Raw genomic sequence first — 12,449 nt, 5'->3', positions numbered from 1 at the left:
TTTTCCCTGAACCAGAGCTTTTAACTTGATACAGAACCTTTTACACAAACCACCGCCTTTCACCTGTTAAAGAACCCTTTACCTGATACAGAACCTTTCACCTGACACAGAACATAACTGATGACCTTTCTCCTGATGTACAACCTCACCATGAAAATTTCACCTGAACTGGAACCTATCTCAGAAGCTAATCAAACCCTGAGCCCACTGAGAACTCACAGCCTGTAGCATAGAACCTAATTTAGGCAACTTTACCCTCACCAAGAACCCTGAGGCTTCCCTAGAACTTACATAGCAAACACTATCAGTCAGATAGAAAACTCATCAGTATGTTGTTTGTTCTGTCCAACACTGTGTTGTGTTAAGAACTGTTAGTGTATAAAATAATAACAATGTTCTTATGTAACGGAAAAACATTCTCCATCTGTTCTTTCTGTGTTTCAGCTGGTGCAGCCAGTTTATCACGACAACAACGGAACGATCGGTACAACGTCCACACTGAATATTGATCATCCATTCTGAGCGTTGATAAATATTTTAATTATAAACTAATATTACCTGTGTCATTGATCACCAGGGCGTCTGTACCAGACTCACCCCAGCAGCGGTCAGACTCTCCTCCACAACCCTCGACCCGGGTCGTCACAGCAGCCGTTCACCGGGAACACCTCCACCCAGCCCCCACCCCCCTCCACCTCCTCTTCATCAGCCCTGCCTAGTAACTACGGCAACTACCAGAACTGCACCATTGTCCAATCACATCTGCCCTGCTCCACCTATGGAACCTATGTCACCCTGGCACCCAAAACCCTCATCTTCCCAATCTTCGTCCAGGTCAGAACCTTTAACTTAAACAAAATCCCAGAACCAAAGACTCTCATCTTTCCCATCTTCATCTGGGTCAGAACCTATAACTTAATCCAGAATCAATCCAGGACCCTTACATCTGACCTATAACACAAGCTAGAACCTTCAACCTGACCCAGAACCAATCCAGGACCCTTATACCTGACCTAGAACACAAGCTCGAACTTTTTACCTAATAGAAAATATTAGAACTGAAGACCCTCATAGATCCTAGAACCCTAGAACTGTTTTGTTATGTAGAACATAAGTCAGAACCTAACCTCTGCCCTTACATGGAACCTATTTAAAAAAAATAAATCTTTAATCCTCCCCAGAACCTTTTACCTGAGTTATAGCTGAAAAACTATAAGGTAACATGGATCTTAAAAACTAAATATTAGAACTGAAGACCCTCATTGAGAATCAGCATCACATTCTAAGATCAATGTTAGAACCAAAGACCCTCATCGTCCCCATCTTTGTCCAGGTCAGAACCTACATCCACAAGAACCTTTTACCTGGCCAATAACATAATATAAAACTTTTAACCTGACCCAGAACCAGAAATGTTACAGCCAAATCTTCACAATCTTCATCCAGGTGAAATGCCAGAACATAATCCAGAATTCATAATTTATCCAAGACCCTTGCACCTGTCCTTGAACATAAGATAGAACCTTTAACACAACCAAAGCCTGAACCTTTGTCCTGATGTAGAATCTATCCTAGAAAGTCTGATCTACTTGACTTATAACCTAATTTAGAAATTAACCCAGAAACTAAAATTAATGTAGATTTTAAGACAAAATATTAACACTGAAGACCCTCATTAAACCTTGAATGCATCCCTGATCCACAATGTTGTAAACAACAACGTCGTCCAGGACGTCCTTTATCTAGGTCAGATGCCAAAGCTAATCCAAAAACCTTTCACCTGACCTACAACAGTCCCATCTAACCAAGAACATAAGGTAGAACTTTAGCATAGGCTTTGAGTTGGATTAAAGTGTTTGTCCTAAAGTAGAATTTATACTAGAATCTTTCACGAATTAGAACCTAATTTAGCAAATTTTAAGGTAACTCAGAATGTATAAGCTAACATGGGGCTTAAACACCAAATATTAAGACTGAAGACCCACATTTAACCTAGAAATTACCCTCCACAACATTAGAACCAAAAATAACTGTAATCACTATCGTGACCCAGGTCAGAACCCCCAAACCAATCCAAGATCCTTACATCTAACTTAGAACATTTTTGTTCTGGTCAGAACCTAAAACCTAATCCACAACCCAGAACCAATCTAAGACACTTACATCTAACCTGGAACATTTCTGTCCTGGCCAGAACCCAGCACCTTTAACCTGACCCAGAACTAATCTGAGACTCTTATACCTAACCTAGAACATCTTTCTCAAGATCAGAACCCAGAGCCACTCCAGGAACCTTTCACCTGATCTAGAACAAAGTTTAGAATCTTAAACCTCACCTAGAACAAAGATCAAAATATTAGAACTAGAGGTCCTCATTGATCTTAGAACATAAACTTGATCCACAATATTGAAACAAAAAAATCATCATCGTCACCACCTTTGTCCAGGTCAACTCAAAACCTAGAGCTTAGAAACATTAGAACCCTGGTCCTTCCTTTCTGTATGTTCAGGTTTGAAACTGAACGAATGTGTTGTTTATTAGAACACAAATACTGTAATTTATTATGTTGGAGTTTACTGCTGGATTGATGTTTCTTTTTTAGTTCTGTTTTCTTGTTGTTGTTTACATGTGTCCATGTTGTTGTTGTTTTTAGCCTCTGGATCTATGCAGCCCAGACAGAACCCTGCTAAAGTCAGAGGAAATGGTTCTACACCAAGCTGACCTGCTGCCTGCAAAGGTAACTGTACTGCAAATATAATGCAAGTATACTGTAAATGTACTGCTACTATCAGTGCAACCTACCTAAGTAACTAGAACTACAAATATACTGCAAATTAGAGCTGAAACAATTAGTGGATTAATCAGATGATTGACATGAAAGTAATCTACAACTATTTGGATATTTGACTGATCGTTTCAATAATTTTACTAAAAACTAAACACACTCTGGGTCCAACTTCCAAAATGTGATGTTTTAAAGCTCTTTGGACTGTTGGTTGGACAAAATCAGATGTGAAGACGTAACGTTGGACATTTTTACTGTTTTCTGACATTTCACAGACGATGACAATGATTAATCAAGAAAATAATTGGCAGATTAACCGATAGTGAGAATAATTGTTAGTTAAAACCCTACTGCAGATATATTGCTGTTAATACTGTAGTAACACTAACATTACTGCCAAGGTAACCAGTACTGCAAACATACTGCACACATACTGTAAATACTGCTCTTGGAACAGTACTACAAATATTGCTGGTAACAGACAAAGAGTCTGTGGCAGAGTTCTGTCTGCTGATTATTGATCGTTTCTACATCAGAATATTTTAGTCTCATGAGAGAAACGTTTGTTCAGGAGATAAGAAAAGCATTTCAGACAGTCTGCATTGTGAACCTGATCCTGAAGGACACAACGACCTCTGAGAACTGAGCCAGGATCAGTTTCACACTAATGGATCATACTGCTGATGCACACGCGCATGCACACGCGCATGCACACACACACACACACACACACACACACACACACACACACACACACACACACACACACACACACACACACACTCAGTTTCTGGGAATCTGCTGTGTTTTAGTTTCATGTTTTCAGTAAAAGTGAAGATCAGGAGGAAGTCGAGACGTCTGTGTGCTGTCAGTTAGACGCTAACACAGGACGTTAGCAGAGGTCAGAGGTCAAAGTGACATCATGTCCTAACATTTGTCAGGGAAACATGATTGTAAACTGAAACTCTGAATGTTTCCTCTGTTTAACATCGAAGGTTTACCTGAGAAAAAGTCATGAAAGATTTTACTTACAGTCACATTCAGACCGTTTTTTCATCTGCCACTATATTACCCATAATTCTTTGTGAAACATAGTAAACATTTAGTAACATACTGATTGAAAACAGTTCAGGTATAAGCAGGACTGTAGCTAACATGAACAACACTGGACTGGCACGTGGGGGGTTAAGGAACCTGCTGCTTTTTGTAACTTTCAATTTTAGTGGAAATCATCCTTCAAGACAACAAATAATGACCAATGACTAATTAATAATTACCAATGACTAATGAATAATGAACAATGAATAATGACCAATGAACAATGACTAATTAATAATGACCAATGAATAATGACCAGTGACCAATGAATAATGACCAAATGACCAATGACTAATGAATAATGATCAATTAATAATTACTGAGTAATTACTAATGGCTAATGGATAATGACTTATGAATAATGAATTATGACCAAAGAAAAATTACCAATTAATAATGAATAATAAATAATGAACAATGAATGCATAATGACTTATGACTAATGACCAATGAATAATGAATTATGAACAATTACCAATGAATTATGAATAATGACCAATGACTAATGACCAATGACTAATGAAGAATAATGACACCAACCTCAGCTCCAATATGTCAGACCTGTTTTTTCTGGTTGAAAGAAAATGGTAACAGATGCCACATTTTGATCAATAAAATTCAGTTGACATTGTGTGATAAATTTCACCATCAGTGTTGTTTTTGCCTTCATGCTCACATTTTCTGTAATATTTAATAATATTTACAGGAAAATGAAGGCCTGATTATAAAAATGATCTGATTGTGTGTGTGTGTCAGGTGACAGTGTTGATCTACAGTGACCTGCTGCTGTTCACCCGAGAGGACGAAGCCGGACGCTGCAACGTCCTACAGAGTCCATTGTACCTGAACACACTGCAGCTCAGAGAGGGTACACACACTCTCTCACCCTCTCATATAGAGCTCTGATACTAACCTCATGCAGCCCACCCATTTTCCGTTTGTTACACCTCCTGTTTTGTCTCGTAGCTTCCTGTTGCTGCTGTAGTAAACGCAAGTCTCCAGTCTGGGTCCTGATTGGTTCACACAGTCTGCTGTCCATTTCTCAGAGTTAGAAACACAGTTAGACCTGACATCACCACAGATACCAGATTAAAAAGACCATCTTTAGAGCAAAGTTACCTTTGGCGCTTACTAGCTTAACTAGCTTAGCTCGATGTTTAACTTCTCACTACGATGATGCAGATAAAAAACATGCTGATTTTTGTTGGTCTGGAATCTGATTTATCAACATGAATTAAAACTTTTCACCCAACTATGATATATAATGTTTATTTTATTGATAATATAATTTGGAATAATGATCTTTTGCACAGTAATAATTGAGCTAACCAAGTGAGTCTCTGTCACTATGTTTTAATGATGAAACATATTAACACGTTTTGAACGTGATGTCATATTGTTATAAACACAGAAACACAAACACATTGTGACCCGTCACCGTGACAACAGTGAGATGAGCAGCTGATCCCAGAGCTGTGCAGGAGAACTGATCTATAATCAGCTCTGTCAGTCCTTCAGCTGCACGTTACATTATTAAACTGATCAGAAGCAGCAGATGTCAAACTACACAACGTGACACAGTCCCACTTCCTGTGCAGACAGGAAGTCAAAAAACAGAAAAACAGACGGAGCACTTCCTGTTGCTGAAATGCAGAAGTCAATATCTGCTTTTAACACATGATGGTTATCTCATGTATCCCGTGTACCTTCAGAGTATCGTTTGTGTACATCCTCAGGAATGATCACTTCATATCCAAAAGATGCAATTAAACCCATGAATGGTGGGTGAGTAGTATATCAGAATAAATATATATATATATATATATATATATATATATATATATATATATATATATATATATATATATATATATATATATATATATAATTATCTCAGATAGTTCAGCTTTATCTGCTGTGATCTAAACATTAAAGAACGCGTCCTCTTTGCATTGTGTGTGTGTTCAGTGTCATCAGAGCCCCTCCAGATCTACTTCCTGCAGAGCTCTCAGAGTTGTTGGCGTTGTCTCTTCAGTCTGGAGGCTTTCAGCATCGAGCAGAAGGTCCGAGTCAGTCTCTGTCTCCACAACAACATCCAACTACAGCTGGTTGCCAAGGAGACCGGACACAGCCACCAGGTACAACAGAGACACTTTAATTCTACACCTGTTAACATGACAAGAAGGTGAAACACTTTCATTAACCGGGAAGTGACACCTTTATACCTCATATAAACATGTAACATGTCTGTCTGAGACAGACAGTTAGGTCAGACAGACAGACATGTTTTTCTCTGAGTGTAGTTAAAGAGGGGCGCTGGTTTTGCTCCTGTACGGAGACTCCTGTAGGTCAAATGTCTCTACCCTCCACAGTTGATCATAATGTCTGTTTCATTCTGTGGTTTGAATCTGTGTTTTCCTCCCAGCTGACATGTTTGTTCACCTCTGTCTCCACCTGTCAGTGACGCTTTGTTGTGGAAAACAAGCTCACTCATTCTTCACACTCACAGACTTGTGGATTTAACGGGTTATCCTGGACATAAAGTACCATCGTCAGTATTGTGAAGAACAACTCAGAGAAACAGGGTTGCAGGATGGTCACTGGGTCTGGACCAACCAAACCGGGTTAAAAATATTCAATACATAATACATAATTTAGAAAATTTAACCTGACCGAGAACCCAGAAAACAATATGAGAACTGAAGACGCAGATTGAGAATGACCTGCTGATGTTCAGTTACTACAGATACTTAATATTTGTGTCCAGAAGGTGGCTCCAAACACAGTTAACCATCTCCTCCTCCTCCTCCTCCTCTTTTCTTCCTCTCCTCCTCTCCCCCTCCTCTGCTCAGCTCTCAGACCTCCCCTCAGACTTCGGCCTCCTCTCTCTCTGTCAGTCTGACCTCCTCTATCGTCCGTCCTCTCCTTCCTCCTCCTCTGATCCTCCCCTCCTCCACCCCTCCTCCCCCTACTCCTCTCTCTGTGACCCCCTAAGACCTCCCTCCCCCTCTCCTTACTCCCCCAGCTCTCCCTTCTCCACCTCTACTCCTCCTCCTCCCTTCTCCTCTCTCTCCCCATACACCGCCTCCTCCTCACCTCCTTCCAGAACCTTCACCACCCCACCTCAGCTCATCCCCCCACCTCCCCCCTCCTCATCCACCCAGAGGAGTCCAGTCTGGAAGGAAAGAGGAGGAGCAGAGGAGGAGAGGAGGAAGAAGAGACAGGAGGAGGAGGAGGTGGAGGAGCGGCAGCAAGGGGAGGGGGAGAGCGCCTCAGAAACATCAGAGAACATGGGAGGTGTAGGGGGGCGGGGCCTCCTGCTCAGCCCCCACCACTTCATCGTGAAGAAAGAGGAAGAGGAGGAGAGTGATGAAGAGGAGGAGGAGGAGGAGGAGGGAGGAGGTACTGAGGAGTTTATCTCCACCTACAGACCTGCAGGTCAGTCTGACTGGTTGCTGTTAGTGTGTTCGCTGCTGAAAATCTGCAGCTGAAAGCAGTTGAAGTGTCATTTGAAGAATAATATCGTTGTTTTTTTCTCTTCCTTTACATGTTTGTTGTTCAGTTCTGCGTCGCTCTCTTTCTGAGGGTTCTCTACTGCAGGAACCTCGATCACCCCGCTTCCTGTCTGACAGCACCATCCATCGACTCACCCGCCCCACGACCTTTGACCTCAACCTTGATCCCAGCACAGGCCCCGCCCCCCGTCCCCCCTCCATCCACACCCTTAAGAAACAGCTGACCAGAGAGGGGGGGACTCTGCACCACATGCTGCTGCTGCTCAACGGCACCAAGGTAGGACCAGAAGAGACTAGCCAGACTAGCAGAGAGCAGTACAGACCAGGACAGATCAGTAAAGGCTAGTATAGAACAGCAGAGGCCAATATAGTCTAAAAGAGTTCAGGAGAGACCGAAAGACGAGCAGAGAACAGTAGAGACCAGTAAAGACCAACAGCAATAGAGTCTAAAAGAGTCCAATAGAGTTGAATATAGACCTGCAGAACCCATTAGAGAGCAGACCAGCAGAGAGTAGTAAGGAGCAGTAGAGTCTAGATGAGTCCAGTAGTGAGCAGCAGAATCCAGTAGAGAGATCTAAATTCCAGTGGAGACTAGTAGAGTCCAACAACAATAGAGCGACAGAATCTGAGTCGATTAGAGTTTAGTAGAAAACAGTATAAAAGACTCTTTTAGAGACAAGTAGAGTCTAGAGGAGACCATTAGAAACCAGTAGAGACTAATAGAACCAAGCAGAGTCTGACAGTCAGTTGTTGTTTTGTTTGTTCAGGATGCTGAGTTCAGAAATCTTCAACTGAGGAAGAAGACCAAGAGTCTGTATGTACACACACACACACACACACACACACTGTAAACACACACTGTAAACACACACTGTGGAGCATGTGCAGTGGGTTGCACAGCTGTTAATCCAACCATGAAGAGAGAAAACGTTGACGTTAAGTGAGCAGCTTTCATTAGCTGATAGCAGACCTCAGAGTACTTTGTTTAACAATCGTTGGTCAGTTTAGTCCAGTTTATGTTCTGGTTTCAGAGTTTCAAACAGAACTCGTGGGTTATTTCTGGTATCTCTGAGTGGGCAGAGCCTGAGCTGGAAAACAGCCAATCTATGACTACGAATCAGAAGTTGTGTTTTTGTTTGTCTGTACTTCTTGTCGCTCTGACTTGTCATCATCATCTCCTCAGAGCTGGTGATGTTCGGAGCCGCCTGGCGTTTCTACGGCGACGGAAGAACAGTACCTATGTCCATGGTAACAGTTTGGAGAAAGCTCTGAGAAACAACAGGTAGGAGCCCTAATCCTAACAATCTGACCCTAAATCTGATTCTAACCTGAACCCTAAAACCAAGTCTGAACCATCAAACAGACATTTGAAGAAGAGAGGACTGGTTGCACTTGGTTTATACTGGGTAACTGGGTGAACGCCTTTCAGCTGGTTCCAACTGGTGTCTTCTGGTTCCAGCTAGTTCTAACATGTTCCTACTGGTTTCTACTGGTTACTACTGGTTCCAACTGGTTACTACTGGTTCCAAGTGGTTCCTACTAGTTCATAGTGGTTACGTTTGGTTCCTACTGGTTCCAACGGTTCACAGCTGGTTCCAGCTGGTTCCAACTGGTTCCTACTAGTTCCAACTGGGTCCTACTGGTCACATTTGGTTCCTTCTAGTTCTTAGTGGTTACGTTTGGTTCCTACTGGTTCCAACGGTTCCCAGCTGGTTCCAGCGGGTTCCTACTGGTCTCAGATGGGTCCAACAAATTCCTACTGGTCACGTCAAAGTCCTGTTGCTTTTAGATTAATCCAACAAATTCCTACTGGTCACGTCAAAGTCCTGTTGCTTTTAGATTAATCCAACAAATTCCTAATGGTTCCAACAGGGTCCTACTGGTTCCAGCTAGTTGCAACTGGTTCCTACTGGTTCAGCTGGTTCCAACAGTTTCCAGCTGGTTGCAACAGGGTTCAAATGGTTTCAGATGGGTCCAATTTGTTGTTACTGGTTCTGTTTGGTTCCTGCTGGTTCCAGTGTGTCTGAGGTGCATTTGCTTTGTTTTTCAGACCGTCTACAAGGGAGGTGCTGAGGTGGGCTGAGAGTCTGGAAGGTCTGCTGACCAATCAGTGTAAGAATCACCACTTCCTGTTTGTCTCTGTGTTCAACCAATAATCTGTGAGGGGACGAGCCTGCATGATAACAGTCTCTCTCTATTGGCTGAACAGTCTCCTTACTCTCTTCCCATTGGTCAGATGGTCTGGTGGTGTTCCGTCACTTCCTAAAGTCCGAGTTCAGTGAGGAGAACCTGGACTTCTGGTTGGCTGTGGAGAGATTCAAGAGGACACGTCCCCTCAGCAAAATGGCCACCAGAGCTGTGAAAATCTACGATGAGTTCATTTCTACCAATGCAGCGAGACAGGTACCTGTCTGTCTGCCTGCCCTCTGAATTGTCTAATCAGAATCAGAATCAGAAATACTTTATTGATCCCCGTAGGGAAACTCTTTGTTACAGTGGTTACAGTACAATGATTTGTCATGTGACGCTGCTGTGCTCTATTTCCAGGTCAACGTGGACTCTTCTGTCAGAGAATCCACCAATCAGAGCCTGCGTCTTGGCGTTAACCCCGCCTCCTTCCAGCTGGCCCAGGATCAGATTTTCGGCTTGATGGTGACAGACAGTTACCCACGATTCCTTAGGTCCCGTCTCTACGCCCAGCTGGCCAATCAGTGCACGCATACAGCCACAGAGTCAGCCAATTACAGCGGCGCTGGGTCTCTGCCTGTCAGCCAATCATGAGTGAGGAGGCCACAGAGGCGGTTTCAATCAGAGGACAGACTGATGGTTCAGTCAAACGGCTGGCCACCAGGTCCAGTCATCAAGTCAGAGAAGAGCCGACCAATGAAAAGAAACAATCCAGTTGCATTATGGGAAATGAAGGATCCAGTGTTTTTGGACTAAAAGTCAGGTTATCTCCACCTCTGCTGCTCAGATTTGTACTGTTCGATTTTAAATTTGTCTCTTACAACAACAGCTACTTTATTTTTTTATAGACACATTGAAACACTTTAGTATTCTTTCAATAATCAGTTTATAAAAACTCTTTATCCCACTGAGTCAAATGATTGTTTGGGTTTTACAAAATCTGTTCAGATTTTAGTCACATTTTAACTTATTTCACCATGAGAAGCTTCATGTGGAGTAAACATAGATCAGAATATTAAATTATCACACAGAACATGTTCTGTTACGGATCATGGAACCGAAAAAGTGTTTTAAGTTGTCACTGTTGAGTTTAAGAGTTAATTTTTTAGCAGCATGACTAAAATAGTTCGACATCTACATGGTGGATTGGCACAAAATTTGGTACAAACATTCATGGGTCCCAGATGATGAATCCTACAGACTATGGGGATCTTCTGACTTTTCCTCTGGCGCCACCATGAGGTTGATGTTTGTGGTTGATATTTTAAAGGTCCAGTGTGGAACATTTAGGAGGAGCTGTTGGCAGAAATGGAATATAATATTTATAAGTATGTTTTCATTAGTGTATAATTGCCTGAAAATAAGAATCGTTGTGTTTTCATTACTTTAGAATAAGCCCTTTATATCTACAGAGGGAGCGGGTCCCCTTCCACGGAGGCCACCATGTTGCACCGCCATGTTTCTACAGTAGCCCAGAACGGACAAACCAAACACTGGCTTTAGAGAGGGCCTTTTGTGTTTTTCGCGAGTTTCACAGCCACCGAATTTTGTCCTACATGCTTGAAACAGGAGGGTGAGGCGAGCGGTATTCACATGGTTGCAAACTGCAATTTCACCGCTAGATGGCACTAAATCCTCCACAGTGGACCTTTAACAACTATTGGATAGATTGTGAAATGTGGTTCAGACATTCATGTTCCCCTCAAGATGAATTGTAATAACTTTGGTGACCCTCTGACTTTTTGTCTAGCGCCATCATCAGATCAACATTTTAATGTGTCCAATACTTATTTATGTTTATGAGAAAATACCTGCAGAACTAATGACATTCCAGCCTCAGCTGTGCTGTGTTTACTGCTAGTTAGCTCATGTTAGCATGCTAACACGCTAAACTAAGATGGCAAACATGATAAACATGTTAGCATGTTGATGTTAGCTCAAGCCTCACAGAGCTGGTAGCATGGCTTATTTTTCTGTATGATCGTTACTGTATGTGATGTCATCACACAGAACATCCAGGTTTGAAAAATAAGACGCAGTAAACCTGCTTGTTTTTATTCACATTTCAAATTACTACTACACTAAAAACCCTGAGTAGAACCAGCAGACGACCCAAAGATCTGATGTCTGAACATCATGACTCTGATTTCTGGAAAAGAAATAACGACAGTTTGTTTATTGTTTTTCTGAGTTTTCTAAGTTTTTAGTGCAAATTCTAACTGAAGTTAGTGAAGTTTATATGTATTATTAGAGGAGTAGACTTAAACTGTTGTTACTGTAACAGACGATTATTAAAAAAGTGTAACTGAGGTTTGTCTGTTCACCTTTTGGATAAAGAGACAATGTGATGAAGTCTGATGGAAACAGTTTTAAAATAAATGATGATGTTGTTGGACTTCCTGTTGCTGCTTCTTCTTCTTTAGTGTCACTTGCAGCAGCCTTGGTGTCACTGTCCTCCAGCAGGAAAACTGAAAACCAGCAGGTGGTGTGAGTTTACGCGTGAGAAAGATACATTACTGAATCTACATTACAGTAACAGACAGTTACTTCAAACATCTATAGATAGATGTCATAGAAACATGACAGCCTTAAACAGTGTTACAAACTCACGCAGCGCTCTGTGACAGAGTTTAGCTTCAAGCAGTGCAGGTGGTGACTGACTGGTACATGTTTGTCCCTTGGGGATTACCGTAGCTGAATGCACGGGACTCGACCCGACTCGACTTTACCTGACTCTCTCACAAGTTGGTAGATTTTGGTTTATTTACTGTAAGAAATAATGCACTTGATTTCATGTGTTCTCAGCTTTATGTCGCCTACAGCTTCATATTTACAGGATAATGAAGCAAACTGCTTTACTTCC

General features: G+C 41.9%; 1 protein-coding gene across 4 annotated transcripts in view; it reads left to right on the top strand.

Annotated features, from left to right (window-relative positions):
- Positions 1–11,981, top strand: part of LOC122875986 (regulator of G-protein signaling 3-like) — a 33,787-nt gene extending 21,806 nt beyond the window's left edge. For all 4 annotated transcript variants that reach the window (XM_044195751.1, XM_044195752.1, XM_044195750.1 and 1 more), the window contains exons 16-27: positions 445–484; positions 578–834; positions 2,655–2,738; positions 4,641–4,752; positions 5,853–6,022; positions 6,737–7,322; positions 7,447–7,676; positions 8,167–8,213; positions 8,583–8,681; positions 9,450–9,511; positions 9,636–9,802; positions 9,947–11,981. In XM_044195751.1, coding sequence (XP_044051686.1) covers positions 445–484; positions 578–834; positions 2,655–2,738; positions 4,641–4,752; positions 5,853–6,022; positions 6,737–7,322; positions 7,447–7,676; positions 8,167–8,213; positions 8,583–8,681; positions 9,450–9,511; positions 9,636–9,802; positions 9,947–10,180 — 2,088 coding nt within the window. In that variant the 3' untranslated portion in view covers positions 10,181–11,981. The remainder of the gene's footprint in view (positions 1–444; positions 485–577; positions 835–2,654; positions 2,739–4,640; positions 4,753–5,852; positions 6,023–6,736; positions 7,323–7,446; positions 7,677–8,166; positions 8,214–8,582; positions 8,682–9,449; positions 9,512–9,635; positions 9,803–9,946) is intronic.
- Positions 11,982–12,449: the final 468 nt, after the last annotated feature.

The sequence above is a fragment of the Siniperca chuatsi genome, linkage group LG5 (assembly GCF_020085105.1).
Source record: "Siniperca chuatsi isolate FFG_IHB_CAS linkage group LG5, ASM2008510v1, whole genome shotgun sequence".
Lineage (NCBI taxonomy): Eukaryota > Metazoa > Chordata > Actinopteri > Centrarchiformes > Sinipercidae > Siniperca > Siniperca chuatsi.
The sequence above is the reverse complement of the archived record's forward strand: the minus strand, read 5'-3'. Positions and strand labels throughout refer to the sequence as shown.